The 23,526-nt window shown below is 36.7% G+C and overlaps 1 protein-coding gene and 1 pseudogene across 9 annotated transcripts in view; both read left to right on the forward strand.

The window, feature by feature from the left end:
• Positions 1-23,526, forward strand: part of Gpatch8 (G-patch domain containing 8) — a 111,931-nt gene that overhangs the window by 48,336 nt on the left and 40,069 nt on the right. For 6 of the 9 annotated variants that reach the window (XM_048790249.1, XM_048790205.1, XM_048790212.1 and 3 more), the window contains 3 exons: positions 11,330-11,397; positions 13,052-13,138; positions 21,398-21,541. In XM_048790249.1, the coding sequence (XP_048646206.1) occupies positions 11,330-11,397; positions 13,052-13,138; positions 21,398-21,541 (299 nt within the window). Of the gene's footprint in view, positions 1-9,299; positions 9,345-11,329; positions 11,398-13,051; positions 13,139-21,397; positions 21,542-23,526 lie in introns of all 9 variants that reach the window. The other 3 variants (XM_048790225.1, XM_048790230.1, XM_048790236.1) reach the window with 1 other exon arrangement.
• On the forward strand, positions 59-1,858 carry LOC125612483 (annotated as a pseudogene).

Genomic DNA, 23,526 nt, shown 5'->3' on the forward strand with positions numbered 1-23,526 from the left:
CCCCTGGATTCAATCCTCAGTACTGAGGGGGCGGGCGGGCGGGAGGGCATATCAAACAATATAACTTGGAATTTCAATTTATTTCTCTAATGATATAACCTGTGGAAAAATATCAGATTGTGAGGATGACGAAGCAAGCAACGGTTTCATATCTAAATAATTATCTACGGATTTTTCTGTGAATTCATTTGAAATATGCTTGTTAGTAGATGTATGGAACACAAGTATGTGTATGTTGGTGGAATCTCTTCATTCTTCAATAACTTGTTATTTTAAAGTAGATCGAAATGTGAAGATGATAATGCAAAGTAAAAAGTTTCTTATAAGAGACCAACTTCATTAAAAAAAATTGCTGGGCATAGTAGCACACACCTATAATCCTAGTGACTCTGGAGGCTGAGGCAAGAGGATCACAAGTTTGAGGCCAGCCTCAGCAATTTGGCCAGACCCTGTCTTAAAATAAAAAGAGCTGGCCACACATGCCCCCTCCTTTCCAGCCTCGCCCTCTGACCCTGAAGCCTCCAGGATGCTGTTGCCCAAGAAGAATCAGATTGCCATCTATGAACTTTTTTTAAGGAGGGAGTGATGATAGCCAAGAAGGATGTCTACATGCCCAAGCACCTGGAACTGGCAGATGAGAATGTGCCCAACCTTCATGTTTTGAAGGCCATGCAGTCTTCAAGTCTTGAGACTTTGTGAAGAAACAGTTTGCCTGGAGACATTTCTACTGGTACCTTGTCAATGAGGGCATCCATATCTCTGCAATTAACTCTTTTTGCTGCCTGAGATTGTACCTGCCACTCTACGTCATAGCTGACCAGAGACTGGTAGGCTTTGCCCCAAAGGTCTGGAGGGCAAGCAGCCTGCAAGACTCACGAGAGGGGAGGCCCACAGAGATACCCATAGACAGAGTGCTGTGCCCTCTGGTGCCAATAAAAAAGCTGGGGCGGGGTCAGCAACTGAATTCCAGTTTAGAGGCGGATTGGGTTGTGGACATGGTCAGCTACCTCAGTGAAGTTGAAGGGGATTATTTTATGCTGGATAAACTTGTAGAGGGGCGAGGAGAGCTGGGGTTGTATTCAGAGGTAGAGTGCCCCTGGGTTCAACTCCCATTACTGCCAAAAAAAAAAAAAAAAGCAAGCTTAAAAAGGAGTTTATTTAAAAATTACCACCAAAATCAAAATAATGGGACACATATGCCTAGAAAACAGAACAAAACAATATCTTTCATTTATAAATGTAGTTTCATTAGTTTTAACTCCTATCTTTCTGCTCCTAGTAAACCTTCTAAAACCTGTAAAGGAGGTAGCTACCAAATGGGAGTTAACAGGAAAAAATCCAGCGGAAGCTTAGAAGGAGGGAGCAAAGAATGTAGACCTTGAAGTAAGAATTGGGGCCAGGGTTATTATATATGCAGTTGATGCCAACTAAGACTATAGGAAGTAGTGTGAGATATGCTATGATTGGAGAGGAGTCATTGCCATTCAGCTCTTGCTGATGTCACATAGAAATGTCTCAATGTCAGATCTTCTGAATATTTTAAAGGAAATCAGAAATCCTGATGGCTGTGAAACTTCCTAGTTGATAAATGTTGACCCGAAGTTTAAAATAATGTAAGTGTACCTTACCAGTCCTATGTTTTACCCACCTTGGGTTACTACTTTGTAAACTTCTTTGAAATCTGATCTGGGTTTAAATTCCAGCTCTGCAGTTAGTAAGCAGTGTGATCTTGTTAAGCACACAGGTTGTTTTATTTTTGGTTTGGTTTGGTATAGTACTGGAGATTGAATTCGGGGACACTCGACCACTGAGCCACATCCCCAACTCCATTTTGTATTTTATTTAGAGACAGAGTCTCACTGAGTTGCTTAGTGCCTCACTCTTGCTGAGGCTTGCTTTGAACTTTCAATCCTCCTGCCTCAGCCTCCCAAGTGCTGGGATTACAGGTGTGCACCACCGCACCCAGCCTTTTTTTTTTTTAGTTGTAGATGAACAGAATGCCTTTATTTTATTTTATTTATTTCTATGCAGTGCTAAGGATTGAACCCAGTGCCTCACACGTGCTAGCCAAGCGCTCTACCAGTGAGCCACAACCACAACTCCTTGTTTTTGTTTTTTAACCTGCTCCCCTTTTCTGTGATGTTAGAGATCAAACTCAGGGTCTCAAGCTTGCTAGCCAGGTGTTTTACCAATAAACTACAACCACAGCCCCACCCATAATTTTAAAAAGATTTGGGAGATGCTTCAGGAATTAAATATGATGGCATAAATGTTTTATATACCTGTGTCTTATTTTTCCTCTCCAACATACAGTGTGAGAAATAATGCCACTTCAGAGATTGGGAAATGTGATAGATGCAATGAATGATACATGCCCATAATCCCAGCACTCAGGAAGCTGAGGCATGAGGATCACAAATCCAAAGCCACCCTCAGCAATTTAACAATGCCCTAAGCAATTTAGGTCATTGACTCTGTCACAAGACTCTGTCTCAACATAAAAAATAAAGAGGAGCCCGGATGTGGCTCAGTGGATTCAGTCCCCGGTACCATAAACAAGTAAACAAAAAAATCCTCCTAAAAATTGTAAAGCAAATAGAATAAACCATAGCTAGAAAAACATTGCTGTGGATCATATGAATAAAATGAGCTTTTTAACAAAATTACCTTTATTATAGCAAGTAGGGTAGATGATTCTTTCACTCATCAAAAGTATATTAGTGACTCAGGAGGCCTAGGCAGGAAGATCAAAGTTCAAAGCCAGCCTGAGCAATTTAGTAAGGCCTTCAGCAATTTAATGAGATCCTTGCCTCAAAATAAAAATGAAAATGGCTGAGGATGTAGATGAGTGGTAAAGTGTCCTGGGGTTCATTTTCTAGTACCCCCCAAAACAAAAACAAAATTGGAAATAAAAGGAATATTTTACTTTTTTTTTTTTCCTGAAATCTTGAGATGGCGTTCTTAGAAAGCTTAACAGCATTCTATATAGTGATTTGTAGTTTATAAACCATCTTCCATTTGTTGTCTCTTTTGATCTGTGTGCCAGTTCGGAAAGTGGGCATATCTGCATTTTGTAGAGAGGGCTGCTCAGACTCAAGCTCTGGTTGTAAAAAGTCACCGACCTATTTAGATATTATCTCCTATTAGGAAACAGAATTTGGAGCCCAGCCTTATTTAGGTTCTACCTGGGACCTAACTCCTTTCTGGAAGGAGTTAAAAGATGAAATGAATTGTGGTGGGGGGAGGGTACTGTGAAAGGTAAAGAAAGAGCAGTTTAAAGGAAGTTGGAAAGTCTTTTCAGTTACAGAGTGATCCTGGAATAAAAAAATTCTCAGTGTGGTAAGGGACCACTGAGTCAGTCATAAGATAATTCTAAGAAGGCATTGGATTATTGACTTGCCACCATCTATATAACTCCCCTAAATATTTTCTACCCTTCAATTTTGGAATTGAAGTGAACCAACCAAGTATAGTTGTTTGTACATACCTAGAATCCAATCTTAGTAGGCTGAAGCAGGAGAATCATAAGTTCTAGGACAGCCTGGGTAATTAGATGCAACTCTGTATCAAAAAAATTAAAAGGGTAGGTGTGTAGCTTGGTGATAGAGCACTACCTAGCATGTGCAAGGCCTTGGCTTCTGTCACCACTTATCAAAAAAAAAAAAAAAAAGAAGAAGAAGAAGAAAGAAAGAAAGTAAACCCTGTAGACTATTAAATCTAACTCCTTTATTTTTGGATCATGAAACAAACATAGCTAATGTCACATGCCCATTTAATGATAGAATTGTAGTTCACATCCTCTGAGTTCCAGGGCTATCACTCTTCATAAGTACATTCTTTTGGAATTCTTTAGTTAAGAGATATCCACATAGATTGGAAGTCCACCAGTAATTTTTGGTCCACCTACATGTACATTGGAGTGCACTCTAGGTACTTTAAGCAGCAATTAATTTTCACTTGGGGCTGGTTTTTTTTTTTTTTTAAGAGGAAAAATGTCCCCAGAATTAACTAACTAAATAATTGGTGCTGGGGATTGAAACCAGGGACACTTAACTACTGAGCTATATCCTAAGCCCCTCCCCCGCTTTAAAAAATCTTTATTTATTTATTTATTTATTTTTAATGTGGTACTGAGGATTGAACCCAGTGTCTCATGCATGTGAAGCAAGCATTCAACCACTGAGCCACAACACAGCCCATATCCTAAGCCCTTTTATTTTATATTTCAAGACAGGATCTTGGTAAGTTGCTGAGGCTGACCTCAAACTTGTGATCCTCCTGCCTCAGCCTCTAAGTCGCTGGGATTACAGGCATGTGTCACTGTGCCCAGCTGTTTCCATAATTTAATAGACCATTTGTCCTAATTTTCTGAAAACACTGTTGTTATGAGGGATGAATTAAGGTGTTCCCATCCCTGAAATGGGTTATAGCAACTAAGTGAACTTCCCTTCTCCTTCTCTCCCTTTCATCTTCCCTCCTGTCCTTCCTTCCTTCACTGAGGATTGAACCCAGGTCCTCATGCATGCCAAACATACACACTACCACTGAGCTATATCCCCAGCCATGTGGACTCTTTCTAATTCAGATTTTTATAATATTTTATTATTAGATATTAAGTATAAGTTCTTTATCCAGTTTTCTTTTTCCTTAATTTTTTTTCTTTTTGAAAAAATGAAATGGGGTAACATTTCTATAGAGCTTTGGTGCTGGGATTGAATCCAAGTCCTTGCACATATGCTAACAAGCTCTCTACCATTGAGAGATCAATTTGATTTTTCCAGTGCAGATGTTTTATAAGGTACAGAAGTTTAACTGTGATCTTAAGGAATCTCCTTTTTTTTTCCTTAAACATTTGATGGCCAACTGAGCAAGATGATGCATGCTGGTAATCCTAGAGACTCAGGGGGCTGGGGCAGAAGGATCACAAATTTGAGGCTGTTTTGGGCACCTTAGTGAGATGACCCTGTTTCAAAATAAAAAATGAAAAGTGCTGGGGATGTAACTCAGTGGTAGAGTATCCCTGGGTTCAGTCCCCAGGGTCCCTACCCTCTCAAAGTGATGCCTTCTGCCCCTTTACTGCTAAGGGACAGATAAGATAAATTGAACAAGTTGCTAATGAACAGTGGACGCAAAACTCAAGTATTTAATTTAGAACAGTTTGCATACTTTTTAAGATGGAGACCTGTATAATATAGTCATAGGTTCTACTTAATAAAATAATTTCTTGATTACAAAAGAATTAAGTCATGAGTGTCTTGTGGTGGTAAGCAAAAAAGCACCACAATGATGGAATATTTACACCCGAGTAAGTTTTTTTTTTTTTTTTGCGGGGTGGGGTGGGGTACTAGGGATTGAACACGGGAGCACTCAACCACTGAGCCACATCCCCAGTCCTATTTTGTATTTTATTTAGAGACAGGGTCTCACTGAGTTGCTTAGCGCCTTGCTTTTGCTAAGGCTGGCTTTGAACTTGAAATCCTCCTGCCTTGGCCTCCCAAGCCGCTGGAGTTACAGGCATATGCCACCACGCAAGATCCCTGAGTAAGTTTAAACCCACCTTGAACATGTTCATTCTGAGTCAACAAATGCTTTTTGAGTAAATGTTACTTTGCCCCACATAGTGTGTCAGGTATTAGTATGCAAACATAAGTAACTCAATAGAAGTGTTACCCCATTTCATTCTTTAAACTTTTTTTTTTTTTCCAGTATTGGTGGTCAAACTCAAAGATGCTATCCTAATTCCTTTTAGCTACATCCCCAGCCCTTTTTCCTTTTTTTTTTTTTTTTTTTTTTGAGACGTTGTCTCACTAAATTGCTTACGCTGACCTCAAATTTGCAATCCTCCTGCCCCAGTCTCCTGAGTAGCTAAGATTTCAGGGGTATGCCACTGTGCCCAGCTCCAAGATTATTTATTTTTGTTTCTGGTTTTGTTTTTGTGGTGCTGGGGATTGAACCGGTGGCCTTGTGCATGTTAGGCAAACACTCTACCAACTGAGCTAAATCGCCTGCCCCAAAATTATTTATTTTTAAAAATTAGTATAGTATAATGGTTAGCATGAGATGGCCTTCAGCAAGTCAATATAAATTTAGTTCAAATAATTTTATCTCGGGTGAAAGTACTCTTCATTACTCTTGAATGGAAAGTACCTCATAGTTCTTTATTACTTCTTCCAAGGGCTTGAGGATCTCATTTTCCCTGGTTGAAATATCCTTTCCAGACTTTCTGATTCCATAACCCTTCTGCCTTTGCCTCACCTTTGTTCCTGTTTATTAACATTACGGTTTTATGATTAAAATTAAACTGTTTATTCTGGAAAGTCAGCTGTGATAATTCTGTAAAGTATCAAATGGATATTTCTTAAAGTCACAGTTAAACTTCTGTAACTTACAAAACATTTGCATGGGAAAAATCAAATTAATCTCTGGTTGTTTTGTAGGACATGGGAAGATTATAGTTAGCTTTTGTAGTATTGGATAATTAGAACTGTGTTTCAAGTAGAAAGTGTTTGTTTTTAGGGGCTGAGGTTGTGGCTCAGTGGTAGAGCGTTTGCCTTGCTTCTGTGAGGCATTGGGTTTGATCCTCTGCACCACATAAAATAAATAAATAAGTAAAACAAAGTTGTTCAACTAAAAAGTTAAAAAAAAAAAAAAAAAGAAAGTGTTTGTTCTTATATAAACCTTATACTCTTGCTTGATATTTCTGTTTAGTGTTTCCTGAGATGTACTATAAAGAATATGCTACAGTTACAAAGAAAAATACCTAAATGATTCTGAAAGTAGTCACTTTGTTTGTTTGTTTTTTGGTACTAGGGATTGAATCCTCCTGCCTTAGCCTCCTGAGCCTCTGGGATTACAGGCAAGCACCTGGCTCCACTGCATTGACTTTTATGTTTACTTCTGCTTTATTAGTGTCAATCTTTTTTCTTTTGGCAGGGTGGGGGTTACCGGGGATTGAACTCAGGGGCACTTGACCACTGAGCCACATCCCCAGCTCTTTTTTGTATTTGTTTTAGAGACAGGGTCTCACTGAGTTGCTTTGCAACCTCACTTTTGCTGAGGCTGGCTTTGAACTCATGATCCTTCAGTCTTCTGAGCTGTTGCAATTACAGGTGTATGCCATTGCACCTAGCCTATTAGGGTCAATCTTTAGTCCTTACCCTTATTAAAGCAGACTGATACCAGGGCACTTTACCACTGAACTACATCCCCAGCCCTTTTTAGTTTTTTATTTTGCCCAGACTCCTCTTGAGCTTGCTATCCTCCTGCTTTAGTCTCACGAGTCTTTGGGATTCCAGGTGTGCACTACCATGTTCACTAACTTTTTAGACATTTCAAAGCTCTGTGACCTGCTTGTGCATTAGGTCCACAAATGTTCTATTTTATTCCCTTCACATGTTAAAAGAGGATTATTTTGTCTAATTATAGATAATTCAGGAGGCATAACATCTTTATCACTGTTTTATGCCCAGTGCCTTGAACAGTGCCTGGAGTGTAGTAAGAGTTAATAAAATATTTGCAGTAAATATTTGCGTTGAATGAATCTTTATAACAGCAACAGAAATAGTGGTTTTCTTACATCTATCTATAGACAGATCAATCATTTGAATAATCATTTTAAATACTTCTTTATTTCTATAGGGAAGTCATGTATATGTCTTCTCTTTCTAAAGTGTGGCTAATTACCAGAATATGATTGCTTTTTAAATATTTTCTTCCTAGAGTATGTCCCTTTAAATATAGTGTTTCTCTAAAAGAAAGTGTTTTTCTATAATCCAGTTCTTTGGGCTAGCTTTGTAGATTTGTATATCCTTAAATATTTTAAATTCACAATGAATTCTTAAGGATTTATTCTCAGAGACAAGGTGGCTATAGGTAATCAATGAGTTTTTATATTTTTTTTGTTGTTGAGGTTTTTGGTTGGTTAGTTTTTGTTCTTTGGTACCAGGGATTGAACATAGGGGCATTTAACCACTGAGGAACATCCTCAGCCTTTTTTTTTTTTTTGGAGGCAGGGTCCTGCTAAGTTGCTTAGGATTTCTCAAAGTTTGCCAAGGCTGGCCTCAAACTTGCAGCCTCCTGAGTCACTGAAATTATAGGCATTCACCACCATGCCCAGCTTGGTTGGTTGGTTTTTGAGATGGGGTCTCATGTTGCCTAGGCTGTCCTTGAACTGCACTCAAGCAGTCCTCCTGCCCAAGCCTCCCAAGTAGCTTGACAGCAGGGATACACCACCATGCCCAACTTTGTATTTTATCTTGTTCACTCTGGTTATAAATCTTAATGCATTTGCATTTTAATAAGACCTGTTATATAATAAGAGCGTTTATTTCTACTATGATAGAAATAAAATGACCTTTTAGTGTATAGACAAGTAGGACTCAATGGTAGAGCACTTTGTAATCCCAGTGACTCAGGAGGATCACACCATTCAAGGCCAGCCTCAGCAATTTAGCAAGGCCTGNTTTTTTTTTTTTTTTTGAGACAAGGGTCTCACTAAATTGCCCAGCTGGCCTGGAACTGGTGATCCTCCCATCTCAGCCTTCTAGTAGTGAGGCTTAAGGCATGCAGCAAGGTGCCCTGCTTTAATGCTATTTTTTACTGTAGTTTCTCTGAAGCTCTCCTTCAAAGGTTGGCTTTGTTGCTTGGAGAAAGATGAATGTTGGTTGGCCTGGGAAGTCTTCATTAGCAGGAAACAAAGGGGAGAACCACTTAAAGAGTTTTATTCGGTTATAAGAAAAATTCACAACATTCTCCAAGCATTGAATATACAAGATTGTTTTCTGGACCTCTTAATTGTTATATATTTTCAGAGAGGTCTTGAAACCCAACCCCTGTTCCCCATACTCTTCCCCAAACCTTCTTTTAGTGAAGCAAATGAGTTGATCACTGTCCAGTTGATCTGACCTGGTCTTTGATGTGATTTCTTTATGGAAAAATCCCATATTTGCCCCATTTGGTAATCCCATCATTAGTAGAACGAATAGTTAAATAGGAGATTGGAAGCTATAGCTAATTCTCTCCCTTTAAACTGACTGGCACCTCCACCCCATCCCCCAACTCTTGCATTACTGAAAAGGAGAGTGTTCATGTTCTCAAGTAGCAGTACAAAAATCTCACATCCTTGTCTGACCAGTATGAAAACAGCTGTTACAGCACAAAATGTCCTTCCTCTGTCCTCAGCTGAAATTGGGGGAGGGACAAAGCCCAAATGGTACTTTACACTATCCTGTCTGCCTGCTAGAAGGCCTGTTTCCTACCCTAATGGTTTCTTCCTAACAAATGGTGTTTCTTTTTTACAGCATTATGATCCTGGACTTGTTGTGGTGATGGTAAACTTAGCAGTGGTAATTTTTTATTTTCAGACTGAATTACTCCTTTTGTCATCAGTGCACCAATATGTTAGGCTTACTTTCTCTGTTGTAGCCTTCATCCTTCTGCTTGGTCTTTTTCATTTTCCTTTCCTTTCCTTATGCAACTTGTCTGATCCTTGTTCATTAAAGGGTAATGTTAAGAAGGAATGTATCTGTGTTAGAACTGCCAAAAAAAAAAAAAAAATCAGTTACACATTAAATTCTAATACTGTCAAAAACTTGATTTCCCCCCCAATGTAATGGGCACTAGCACTTGGCTACTGCAATTTATAAATAAATTAAAACAAACTTTGACTGCCTTAGAAGGCAAAAGTACTAATGCAGAGTTTATAAACAGGGGTTTACAGAGGTGATGAATTTGTACCAAAAATATTTTGATTCTTAAAAAACAAATTCTGATAGATCAAAAAAGAAACAAAAATAAATTTCTTTTCAATTCTGTCATTGGACCATTTGTTTTTACCAGTAAATCCCTGATTGAGACGTTATGAAAGTGATATTGCACTTAGGAAGTCATTTTTATAACCTGTCTTTAATTTGGTCCTTTTGCTAAAGATTGCAGTCACTGCTTATTTATTATACCATTGGGCATAAGGTAGTAGTGCATTTTCATTAGTATCTAAAAGAAGACTGTATTCTAGAAGTTTTTGGGGTTTTTGTTTTTTCCCCTGACATAAGATGTTATTTATTGACTTAAGCAGTTTTTTAAACTATGGTAATTATTCCTAATTATCTCCCTATTTATTGTTTAAAAACAATAATGGGATTGTGGTACTAAGTAGGTAAACTTCTGAATTTGTTTTTAGGACAAAAATTAAATCCCACAAATATGGAGCAACTGGATACAAGTGGTTGCTAGTCATTTCATTTTGAAAATGGTTTCTTCTTTTTTCTGCAGGACCCAAGCCAGTCATGATCATCAAATTTAAAAAAATTTTTTTTCCATTACTTCAGATTTAGCCTGACAAAACTCAGTTTTTAGCCCAAAGGTATAATATATATGTATATATAACAAAACAACAACAGCAACAACAAAACAAAAAACAAAACAAAAAAAAAAAAAACAATTGTTTACACCAGCCTGAGTGAAATGATGAGGGAAGTAAACATTGTGTTTTTTCACTAAAGGTGTACAACGGATAAGGTAAGTCCTCTTTTCAGTGGGCTTACATCACAATGAACAGCGCAAGTTGTGATGTAAAACAGCTGTGGTAGTAAAGTGCTTGTCTGCCCCATTTTGCTTTGTTTGGCTGGTTATGAGTGGATTAAATATATATTTATAAAAAAAAAATCTCCAGCATAGATCAATTAGTTTAAAGTCAATTTTCTTCGCAACTAGTCCTTTTCACAGCTTACTGTTGACCACAGCTGGTATTAAATCCACTTGGGGAAATGGGACCTCAAGCACCAGATTAAAACTAAAAAATTTTCACAGCCCCATTTAAAATTGTAAGCATCTTTCGAAAACAAAACAAACCCATACTGACTTGTAATTATAGGATTTTACTACATCATGTTTAAAAATATTACTTTGACTATTTTAGATTATCAGATGAGTTATTACCAGTTTTAAGTAAGGGGAGATATTAGTGGACAGGGTAAAGTGATTTTTGATGGGAAGTTATTCTGGCATTGTTTCAAAAAAGAACTTCTAATGTTTTAAATTTTAAACCTCCTGGTGCCATTGCTTAGAATTGGTTTGCATTACTTACTATTTTAATTTTGCCATAGTAATGTGGAGTTGTCTCCAACTGGAAGATCAACCAAAGTGGTTAGTTGGGTTTAAACTAGGACAGGAAGTTTTGGATGTAAGCTGTGAGAATGGCTTGTATTTGGTTCACTGTAGCTTTCTGGTCTCTGCACTCCAAGGCAAGATCTCTAACCACCCAAACCTAATGTGTAAAGTGAGCTGTTGGCTTAGCTTTGTGTCTTACCTTTATTATGTGTTCCTGTTACAGGAAGAACAGATCCCATTCCAATTGTTGTCAAGTATGATGTCATGGGCATGGGTCGAATGGAAATGGAGGTAAATTGATCTCATTAACCACTAATTTAATGGATGTTTAAAATTGAGTTAACTCTAAATTTAAATGCCAATAGAGCATGCTTATGTGATGGAATATAGATTTTTTTTGGGGGGGGGATCGCGGATTGAACTCAGGGGGCACTTAACCACTGAGCCACATCCCCAGCCATTTATATATATATGTATGTATACACACACACACACACACACATATATATTTGTGATGCTGGGGATTGAACCCTGGGCCTTGTGTGTGAGAGGCAAGAACACTCCCAGCTGAGCTATATCCCCAGCCCCATTTTTATATATACATATTTTAATATTTTTTAGTTATACATGGACACAATAGCTTTATTTTGTTTATTCATTTTTATGTGCTACTGAGGATCGAACCCAATGCCTCACATGTGCGAGGCAAGCGCTCTGCCACTGAGCCACAACCCCAGCCCCTCATTTTTTATGGTCTTGTAAATTGGTTAGGGCCTTGCTAAGTTGCTGAGGCTGGCTTTGAACTCATGATCCTCCTGCCTCAGTCTCCTGAGCTGCTGGGATTATAGGCATTTGCTACTATACCCAACCAGATGGAATATAGTTTTAATAATTTCCCTTGGACAGTTAAAACTATTTTTTACAGTCTAATTTATACTATTTTCGAAGCAAATAGGATGTAAATAATGTCACTGTTTTAACTGGGGCATAAAGAGTGGCTTGCCCAGGATTATACAGCAAGGCAAGATCAGACTTAGACCCAGACCTAGTGCTTATTTCAATAGACAGTGTTAATTTTTTAAATATTTGTGGGGTAGAAAACTTCCCCTTGTAGAGTTGTGTATAGGTATCATCTGTGATGCCTGGGATTTTTCTTTTTTTGTTACTGGGGATTGAATCCAGAGGCGCTTTACCACTGAGTCACATCCCCAGCCCTTTTTTATTTTATTTAGAGACAGGGTCTCAATGAGTTGTGGAGGGCCTCACTAAATTTCTGAGGCTGCATTTGAACTCGAAATCCTCCTGCCTCAGCCTCCCAAGATGCTGGGATTACAGGCGTATACCACTGTGCCTGGCAATACCTGCTTTTTTAATTGCCTCAAATATTTTATTAATTTACCCTTAATTCTTTGGTAGCAGAAAACTGCAGTCAATTATCATCAACAAATGTGCCTGTTGGGGGAGCCACCATCATGAAAGGATTAATGAATTCTTTTTTTTTTTTCTAATTTTTATTAGTTATTGATGGATCCCTATTCATTTATTTGTTTATATGTGGTGTTGAGAATTTAACCCAGTGCCTCACACGAGCTAGGCAAGTGATCCACCACTGAGCCACAGCCACAGCCCCAGATTAATGAATTCTTTTGCATGCTATTTTCTCTGTGGGGTGACAATAAAGCATGAGGTAGCTGAGCAAAATTCATAAGTTTTTATTTTCAAACATTGTAGTACAAATAACTTTTTCTTTCTTTTTTAATACTTATTTTTTTTAATTGTATTTGGACACATATTTACTTATTTTTATGTGGTGCTGAGGATCGAACCCAGCATGCTAGGCGAATGCTGTACCACTGAGCCACAACCCCAGCCCGCAAATAACTTTTTCATAGCTAATCTTAGGATACTTTAGGAAAAAAACCTAATTTTTATCTCTTTTGTCAAGCTCGATTATGCCGAAGATGCTACCGAACGCCGCCGTGTCTTAGAAGTAGAAAAAGAAGACACAGAAGAACTAAGACAAAAGTACAAGGTAACTAAATGAAGTCATTCTTGTGTCATTGGTCTTCACGCTGTAAAAGAGATACTCATTTTTGGTGAAATAGATCTCTCTTGATGACAGTATTTATTTACATTTGGTGGTGACTAGTAGTAGTTCTCAGGTTTCTGTTATTTTCCTGTTTATTGCCTCTGTAAAAATTATAAAGATACTACTACTACCTCATAAGTCTGTTGGTAAGATTACATTAGTTACTGATTTAGTTTTGTTTTTTGATTTTTGTACTGGCGAATGAACCCAGGTGTGCTTTACCACTGAGCTACATCCCTAGTACTTCTTATTTATAATTTTGAGACAGAGTCTTAGTTACTGAGGCTGACCTCAAACTTGTAATCTGCCTGTCTAACCCTACCAGGTTGCATGTGCTACCATGCCTTACTAGTTAGTACTTGAAAACACAGTACCTGGTACACATATAATCAAGCAGTAGCAGAGGTAAAATTGTTAGTGAAAGGACTGGGAATGTAGCTCAGTGTTAGAAAATTTGCCTAAAATGTTCAATGCACTGGGTTCAATCCCTAGTACCACCAGGAAAGAAAAAAGAAAAGTACTTTGAAAGCTTGATGCCAATGGATAAGGCTTTCCTTTTCTCTGTCTCTTAAATGAACAAGATAAATTTTAAAATAACTAGTTGAGAAATTTTTTTGTTCATTGCTAATTAAACTCAATTCTAAAGCACTGATTTATTATGCCCTGTGTAAGTATCAAGTTGAATTTTATTCTTTCGGTATTTTCCTTTTATAAGGACCTAGTTATATATAAAACTAGTTCAGAACATGTTGTAAGTTAGCTTTCAAAAAGCTGACCAGGTCAGGCTGGGCACAGTGGCACATGCCTGTAATCCTAGCAGCTCCGTAGGCTAAGGCAAGAGGATTGCAAGTTGAGGCCAGCCTCAGCAATTTAGCAAAACCCTTTCTCAAAATTAAAAATAAAGGGCTAAGGTGGTAGCTCAGTGGTAAAGCACCCCTTGGTTCAATCCCCAATACCAAGGGAGTGGAAAAAGCCTGATCAGGGATCATTCCTTTTAAGTCATTTTAGTGCACTAAGTCTCTTCCATAAAATAGGTAAATTAGAAGATACAAAACAGACTTAACTAAGATTATCATATAGAAACTTATTTTGCTCGTGATATTTAAGATGAAAAAGAAATGTGATTTAGTTTTAAAAATCTGTTCTACCATAAAAAGGAGGAGTTCAAGAAGCAAAACTATAGCCCATCAGCTGTGTGAGTTATCGTTACCCAGGTATTTATGAGAGCTTATAAGGTCTCACAACTACTTTGAACTGCCCATAAATTTAATCTAGGATCTTGACTTCTTTAAAGTAGTGTGGAAGAAGGAAAGGAGTAATATATTTCAGCCAGTGGTCATTAGAATTTATTGTCAGCCTTAAAAATCAAAGATCTGTTATTTTGCCAGGCATCATGACACATGCCTGTAATCTCAGTGACTCAGGTGGCTGGGGCTGTGGGATTGAAAGTTTGGGCAATTTAGGGAGAACCTGTCACAAAATAAACAAGTAAAGAGGGTTGGGGATATATAGTTCAGTGGTAGAGCACTTGCCTAGCATGACTCGAGATCCTCCTGCCTCAGCTTCCCATGCCCTTGGGATTACACATGTGTGCCACTGTGCCCATCCAGCTGACTGTCAGTTTTTGATTTGTGTATTTTGATGTTAACAGTGTTTATCTTACCAGTGAAGTGAATTCTAGTGATAATGTCTGTTTTGCTGACAAAAGCTACAACTGGCTCTGCTTAATTTGTATGGTGTGTGTATTTGTATTTCCATTTCTTTAACATCCACCTCTGTAAGGTTTCAGGTACATCATTAGTAAACAGCATATAATTGGATTTTTTTAAATTAAGTTTAATAATCTTTGTCTTTTTGTTGGATATTTATTTAGTCCAATGGTTTCTAAACCTGTCTGAAGACAAGAAACGTTATTCAAAATATAGTGATGCCTGCAGATTGCAATTTATTGGATATTGCCAAATGTCAATTGGTCAATGGTGTAGTTGAGTTTTGGAATTTAAAAAGGGAAAAAAAAAAAGTTAAACTTTTTTTCTCCCCCGATTTGATACTGGGTATTGAACTAAGGGTTGCTCTACCATTGAGCTACATCCCTGGCCCTTTTTTATTTTTTATCTTGAGACAGGCCAATGCTGGCCTCAAATTTGTGATCCTCTTGCCTTAGCCTCCCAAGTAGCTGAAGTTACAGGCATGTGCCTGACATCCTGCCTGAGTTTGACTATATTTAATTTATAACTACTGATATATTTGGGGCATTCTCTATTATCTTATCTTATGCTATTAATTATCCCAGGCATAATACATTTGAAGTCAAGGTTGAAGCCAGCCTGAGCAACTTAGCAAGACCATGTCTCAAAATAAAATAAAAAATAAGGACTGACAGTGCAGCTCAAGGTAGAGCACTGTGTTCAACCCCTAATACTGGAAATAAACAAAAATGAGAGAACTATAAAGAGAAATGTTGTATCAAACATTATAGGGAGATTTTAACATGGCTCTCATGTGATAGTAGTGGGGAAAAATCAACAACATTCACAAGACTTGAACAAACAACAAATTTTACTTAATCATTATATACAGTTAAGTATATACTTATGAACTCAATCAAAAAATGAGAAATATAAAACATGGAACATTTGCTTGAACAGTTATCAAGCCACAAAGTGATCAATGAAAAGATAAGGAAAGTCCTGTGCTTGGAAATTAAATCACATCTTTACATATCCTTTAGAAAAGAAATCACAGTAGAAGTTGGTAAATATTTTGGACTGAAAGATAAAAAAGTATTATATATTAAAACTTGTACGATAAAAACTAGAGCAGTATGACACATGATAGCAAATATGTATATCCTTAAATGCCATGTTAATGCTAAAGGTGTAACTCATGGTGGAGCACTTGCCTAGCATGTGTGAGACTCTGGATTCAGTGCCCAGTACCACAAAAATTCATACATATGATAAAGTTCTTAGGAATACATCTATTGAGATGTGAAAGGCTTAACAGCAAAAAGTCTACATGCAACATTATTGAAAGTTATTTAAGAACAATTGAATGAAATTTCAATTTAAAGTGATTTGTTTGTGGTAGCCAATTCAGTGTTGTAAAGATGTTGTTTTCCAAAAAAAAATTCTTCATATATAATTCCTCATATATTTCATTGTGTAATACACAATGAAATTCCCAATGGGATTTTGTTGGAACTTGATAGGCTGATTCTAAAATTTATATGGAACTGCCAAAAGCCAAGAATAGTCAAAGCAGTCATAAACAACTATGTAAGATAGAAGGACTTGCTCTACCAGTCATAAAAGTCTTCATAAAGCTATGATAAGTAAGATAGTATGATCTTGGCACAGGGATAGGCTAATGGAACAGAAAAAATAACCAAGATGCACACTCTTACATATTTTGCTACTAACTAAACAAAGAAGGTAGGGAAAAGAATAAACTTTTCAATAAGAGGAGGCTTTTTGGGGGGTAGTGGTGGTGTTAATGTTGAGTATTAAACACAGTGTCTTGTATACACTGTACACTTTAGGCAAGCACTTTACCCCTGAGCTACCCCCACCCAGCTCAATAAAAGGTTCTAAGATAAGTGGAACCTTTTGGCTCCAACCTTTTCATATGGAACATAACATTAATTTTGGAACATAACAATAATTTCACAACCTCATAATTAATTGAAGGTAAATTACGTATTTAAAATGTAAAAGGAAAAAAGCAGGGACTGGGGTTGTGGCTCAGTGGTAACACGCTTGCCTAGCATGTGTGAGGCACTAGGTTCGATTCTCAGTATCACATACAAATAAATAAAATAAAGGTCCATCAACAACTAAAAAATATTAAAAAAAAAAAAAAAAAGCAAAGTTTATTTTTTTCTAGATGTCCCTATCAGGGTAGAAATGGAAAGAGTCCTATATAAGAAGTTAGAATTTCACACTTAAGTCACTTGTAGACCTTAAGGAATTTACATTTTTCATTCACAGCAGGAATTCTTGGCTTAGATATTAGCTTTCTAAAATCAGTCCATATCCAGTGAAGGCTCTGGACAAGGTATATATGGAAGTGACTCCTTCTAAAATCCAGGATGTGAGGAACTCCTACAGAGAATGGGATGGCAATCAAAATTACAAACCACAAAAGAAGACAAACCATGGTGAGAAAGTCAGGAGAAGCAACTAACTATAAAAACACTATTAAGTAGCCAGGCGTGGTGGCTCATGCCTATAATCCCAGTGACTTGGGAGGCTAAGCAGGAGGATCTTGAGTTCAAAGCCAGTCTCAGCAATTCAGAGGCCCTAAGCACCTAAGCAACTTAGTGAGAAACTTAGTGACTCAAAAAAAAAAAAAAAATTAAAAGGCTGGAGATGTGGTTTGGCTGTTAAGTGCCCCTGGGTTCCATCCCTAGTACCAAAAAACTAAATAAAACACATATAAAGTATTGCAGATAGATTTTGAAAAAAGCATAAGAATATCTAAAATATTCAAAAAGGCAGGAATAAATGAAAAAACAGCAAGAGCAGGGCATTATTTAAACAATAAAAAACGGTAAAATGGAGAAAAGAATAAAATTTTAGGGGAGGGGAGATAGGGAGGGCAGCAGAATACAACTGACACTAGGATTGCTGTATGTATACACATGGATGTATAAACAATGTGATCCTGCAATATGTACACGTGGAAAAATGAGAATTCATACCCTATTTGAATCAAATGTATGATATGTTAAGATCATTGTATTGTCTTCAGCAACTAATTTTAAAAAAATAAAATTTTAACAGTTTTTAAAGAGGCATCAACTCTCAAAGCTTTTTAAAAAACATATTTACATAATCCTAATGTGTATTCATAACATAGTTCTTTCAACTTTTCTGTATGTTTGACAATTTCCATAATAAAATGTTGGGGAAAATATCACTTAAATGAAAAATAAATGGCAAGCTAGAGACCACTAGAAAAGCAATGGCAAATTTCTTAATGATTTCAAGGAGAGTGCTGTGTTTCTGGTCCTCATTTTAAGGATGAGACCAATCCTTCATATCTGAGATTTTTGTAGGCTCCTGAGACCTTATCATCATGTAACTAGGGGACTATCCACTTGTTGTATTTGAACTCCGCAATATGTTAAATTTTTGTATGTTTTATTTTATCTGGAATTATAATATGGTGAAATCTGCCCCCTTCCAACTTCCTTCCCTCCCCATTTTCTTCTCCCTGTTGCTCTGTATTCACTCTTCAATGGCTTTTGTACTTTTTACTGAGCTACTTTATTCAAGACCACTAAATACCTCTGTTAAATCCAATAGACCTTTTCAGTATTTTTTTCCTATTCTGTTTCTTGGCAGCATTCAATACAATGGGCCATTATGTCTATTGAAAACATTTTCTTTTCATAAAAGGGAAAACATGAGGTTTATTACATGCCTAAGACATGAAAGTATCACATTCCTTTCTTTTTCTATGTATGTGTATGTGTGGGTGTAACTGGGGCTCAGATGTGCTTTACCACTGAGCTACAGTCCCAGTTCCTTTTCATTTTTTATTTTGAGACAGGGTCTCACTAAGTTGCCCAGACTGGCCTCAAACCAAGTCTCTAGGATTACAGGTGTGTGCCACCATACCCAGCTCCTTTAGTTTTAAAAGTTGATACTTTCGTGAATTTCTCTTTTTAATCTTTATTGTTGCTTCTGTGTAAATTCTCTTATTGTCTCCTTTTTCTGCCTGAACTTTGGATATGGCATTCTTCAGGTCCAGACTTGGACCCTGTTTTTCTTTCTGCACTGTCTATAGCCAAGAATTGTCATGATACCATGTTTCATCTTCTTTCAGAGTTCGTTTTTATCCTTTTTAGCTTCAATATTACCCTCATTAGACATCTTTACTAGTCAACCAATTTAAACAATTCTCCTTTCTACCTTATTCTCTTGTAACATCCTCTTTTATAATTATAAATTTTTGTACATTCACTTATTATTATTATACTGGTCAGAAAGGGCTTTGAGGAGAGACTGTGTCTATTGGCTTGCAAATAAAAACACTATATTCAATACTGTGCTTGGCATTTAAGTACTCTATATTGGTTGAATAAATAAATTATTTGAAATAATAGAAAAAGCCAGATATATTTGGTGAATTGTCTGAAATATACACATTTTCATTTTTTATGTATTTTTTGAGATGTTGTCTCACTGTGTTGCCCAGGCTGATTTTAACTCCTGGGCACATGTGATCTTCCCACCTGCCACTCTAGGATAGTTGGGACAACTGGCACATCTCATTGCACCTGTTTAAAATTCCACCCCCCACCCCATACTAGAGATGGAACCCTCTGCCATTGGGCTATATCCCCAGCTCTTGGGGGGTTTTTTTTGCTTGTTTGTTTTTTGTTTGTTTTTTGTTTTGGTGGTGGTTGTTTTTTTGAGACAGGGTCACTAAGTTGCCCAGTTGACCTTGAACTTATAATCCTCCTGCTTCAACATCCCCAGTGGTTCTGAATGACAGACATTCTCTATTGTGCTGGACTCAAAAGTTGTATACTTTTCAAGCTGGATAGCTATTTGGCCTTTAACAGAAAAAAACAAAACAAACAAACAAACAACAACAAAAAAAAAACTGTAGATCCATTTAGCACCTTATTATTTCATTAAATATTGACAAGGTATTTTTTTAAATATGTGTAAGATACAAAGAAAAACTATAAGCAATTGTTTGTCTTCTAGTTAATTTAGAAAAAAAGCATTATCATTAACTATATAATTACATTCCTTTTTTTCCTCCTTTAAAGCACTATCCTGAATTTTGGTTTATTATTATCTTGCATTTTTTAAGGTAGATTTTGTTGTTGTTATTGATAAAATTCATACAACACCATATTGACCAATTAACCATTTTATAGTAATATAGTTTAATGATTTTTAGCATATTCACAATGTTGTGTATCCATCACCACTAATTCTGGCACATTTATGTTACCCCAAAAAGAAACCCTTGTACCTTTCAGCCATTTGTTCTTCCTTCCTTCCCCATTCCCTTAGTAACCATTTAATCTACTTTAATATAATTTGAGTATTTCAAATATATGGAGTTGTACAATATGTTTTGGTGTCTGATTTCTTTCATTTATCTGTGTTTTCAAGGTTCTTCCATGTTATAGCATGTATCATCAGTAATTTCTATGGCAAAATTATATTATGATATTTTATGAAAGTGTGACAATTACTTGTTCATCGGTTGATGGACTTGTATGTATGTGTGTGTTATGAAAAATATCACTGGAACATTCTTATTCAAAATTTTCTATGATCCTGGAATTTCTCCATCCCATCCCATGTTCTTCTGTTTAATGAATGTTCTCGTACCTCATCTTGTTCAAATCCCAGTGACGCATCCTCGTGTCATTCACATGTCCTAAGGAACTCAGGTTTCAATTTCAGTTCATAGTTTAGTTTTATTTTCTCCTATGGTTCCTTTTCGTGATTTACTTTTCTTCCTATGTTTCCAGCAATGCCTTAAAATTGTTGTAAGCCAGGAATGGTGGCTCACACCTGTAATCCCACTGATTGAGGAGGCTGAGGCAGTAGGATTGCAAGTTCAAGACCAACCTCAGCAATTTAGCAAGACCCTGTCTCAAAATGGAAAATGAGCCAGGCACGCCTGTAATCCCAGAAGTTTGGGAGGCTGAGACAGGACTATTACAAATTAAAGGCCAGCCTTAGCAATTCAGCCAGGCCCTAAGCAACTTAGTGAGACCCTGTGTCAAAATAAAAACAAAAAGGGCTGGGGATATAGCTCGGTGTTAAAGCACCCCTGGGTTAAATCTCTAGTACCTAAAAATTAAAAAGGGGGCTGGGGATGTACCTTAGTGGTTAAGCACCCCTGGGTTCAACTCAGTACTAAATAAATAAATATTGTTTTATATTGAATCTGTTGGTTTTTAGCCAGTGATGGAGTAGGACTGTTCAGAGTATTTTGTCTACCATATTGCCAAAGGGAAAGTAAAATTACACTCTTAGATTTTTTATTTGAAATTAACTGTTAGTTCAACCACAAACAAATTGCTTCACCAAATTGCTACTTGTGTTTCATCCAGCTTTTACTAGTACCACTAAATTTTATGAAAGCTCTCTCTGCTAGATAAGACTGTAACATTCCTTTTAGGTTCTACCAAGTTTATTTTTTGTTATTTTCTGGTTCTTACAGGATTATGTCGACAAAGAGAAGGCAATTGCCAAAGCCTTGGAAGACCTCAGAGCCAACTTTTACTGTGAACTCTGTGATAAACAGTATCAGAAACATCAGGAATTTGACAACCACATTAACTCCTATGATCATGCACACAAGCAGGTGAGGGATAATTATTTCCTAACAAGGCTAAGGATACTTTATCTCTTGCTATCACTTTTGAATTTTTTGAGTGTACCCAAAAAACCTGGTGACTGTAGTTTCTGGTCTTCCAATCTTTATATGAAGTCATCTGACATACTTGATTTTTCTCAGTAGCAGAAGTCCTGACATAGACACCCCCTTCCTGTCCCTGCCACTCCCCACCCCTATGTTAAGTATAATGAAGAATTGTGAGTTTCATAAACCTTATGTATTTGTGGCTTTAAGGAATTTCTAAATTTTTATTTAATTTGGTAATTCAGTTAGGATTGCCAGAAGCTTTGTTTCCATTTCTCCCTTTGTTAAATTTAAAAGAGTTATTCTAAGCTGTGGTCTTTTCAACCTGTGAATCTAAGAGTTTATGTTTTATTCACTATTGTTTTCTACCAGTAAGTTGTTTTGTTATTCACTACCTTGGAAGGTGGATAAATCTTGAGAAGGAAAATAAAATTAGCTGCTATCTAACTTTTAAAATAAACAAAGAACATCTCTAATGCTGCACGTTGAAAGAGTTGAGAAATTAATTATTCTTTCTTTGCATTCTTTTGCTTTTATTGAGTTAGAAAAGAAACTTGTACCTGATTAATTTCTGGCAGTAATTCCCATGGGAAGTTTAGAAAGGGGAAAAGAATTTTTAGGATCTGTAGGACAAATCTGGCTCATTAAAGAATTTTGAGCCTTTTGATTTTGTAGGACTTTGCATGACTTGCTAGGACTTTGTGGGGTATAATATTTGTATTTCTTAGACTTATAATTTTGTGTCTTTAAGCTGGAACTGTTGAACCCGCAAAAAAATTTCTTTTTAATTTATTTATTTTTTAGCTTTTCCTTCATCTTCCATGTAACCAGTGGAAGATGAAGATTTCCATGCACAAAAGACAAGCTTTGACCAAGTTTTACTGTGACAAGGAGAGTTTGTAAGCTGGTTGTGATGGGCTTTTTTTTTTTTTTTGCAACAATCCTTTCAATATTTAATCATGTATAACCAAGTTAAGATTCTTCTAGATAAAATTATATTCAAGGCAGCTTTTCAATTTATTACACTCCTTTGGGATATTGTTTTTAATATACTGTCAGCTGTGCTTGAGAAGGCTGGTTTTGAACTTGTGATCTTCTTATCTCAGCCTCCTGAGCTACTGTGATTATAGGTGTGTGCCCCCATGCCCAGTTTGAATACTATTTATCAGTAACTTTTCCAGTTTTTCACTGTGTTTGTAATTTCCAATTTCCAGTTATCATTTTTGATAGTATTAACAAAGACAGAGTTACTTGCCTACCTTTTTGGGCTCTTGAGAATTTCTTGGGTTAAGAAGTGTCTGTGAGGGCTGGGGATATAGCTCAGTTGGTAGAGTGCTTGCCTAGCATGTGTGAGGCACTAGGTTCGATCCTCAGCACCACATAAAAATGAAATAAAGGTATTGTGTCCATCTACTATAAAAAACATTTTTAAAAAAGTGTCTGTGATATATTAAAAGGCCCCAGATGATACTTAAGGCATAAAAAGAACATATAGAAGGATTATACTTCTAGTTGATAGGAAGTCTTTTGAGTAAAGTTTCAGCTAGAAGTAAACCAGGGGAAGTGTAACTCAAACTTGAATACTATATAGAAAAATCATTATTTTTTATTTTTTTTTAAGTGAAGTCTTTTTTTTTTTTAGTTGCTTTTTACAGGGAAAAATTTGACCAAAACAGATTTACAAATTAAATCTGAACTATAGTATAGCACTAATAAAATTCCTGTGGACCTTAATTTAATTGACTTATGATAATGTTTTAGTAGTGTTGCTCCCATCCTGAGTGAGGTAGAAATTGTTGATAGCTTTGGTTTATTAAATCCACCTGTTTACTCTCCTGCTCACATTGTATTAACTCAGTTCTTTCACCACTGTTCTCTGTTGCAGTAGTTCTCAACCTGGGGAGATTTTGTCCCCCAGGAGCACTTGG

Source organism: Marmota marmota, unplaced genomic scaffold (genome assembly GCF_001458135.2).
Source record: "Marmota marmota marmota unplaced genomic scaffold, marMar, whole genome shotgun sequence".
NCBI classification, from domain to species: Eukaryota; Metazoa; Chordata; class Mammalia; order Rodentia; family Sciuridae; genus Marmota; species Marmota marmota.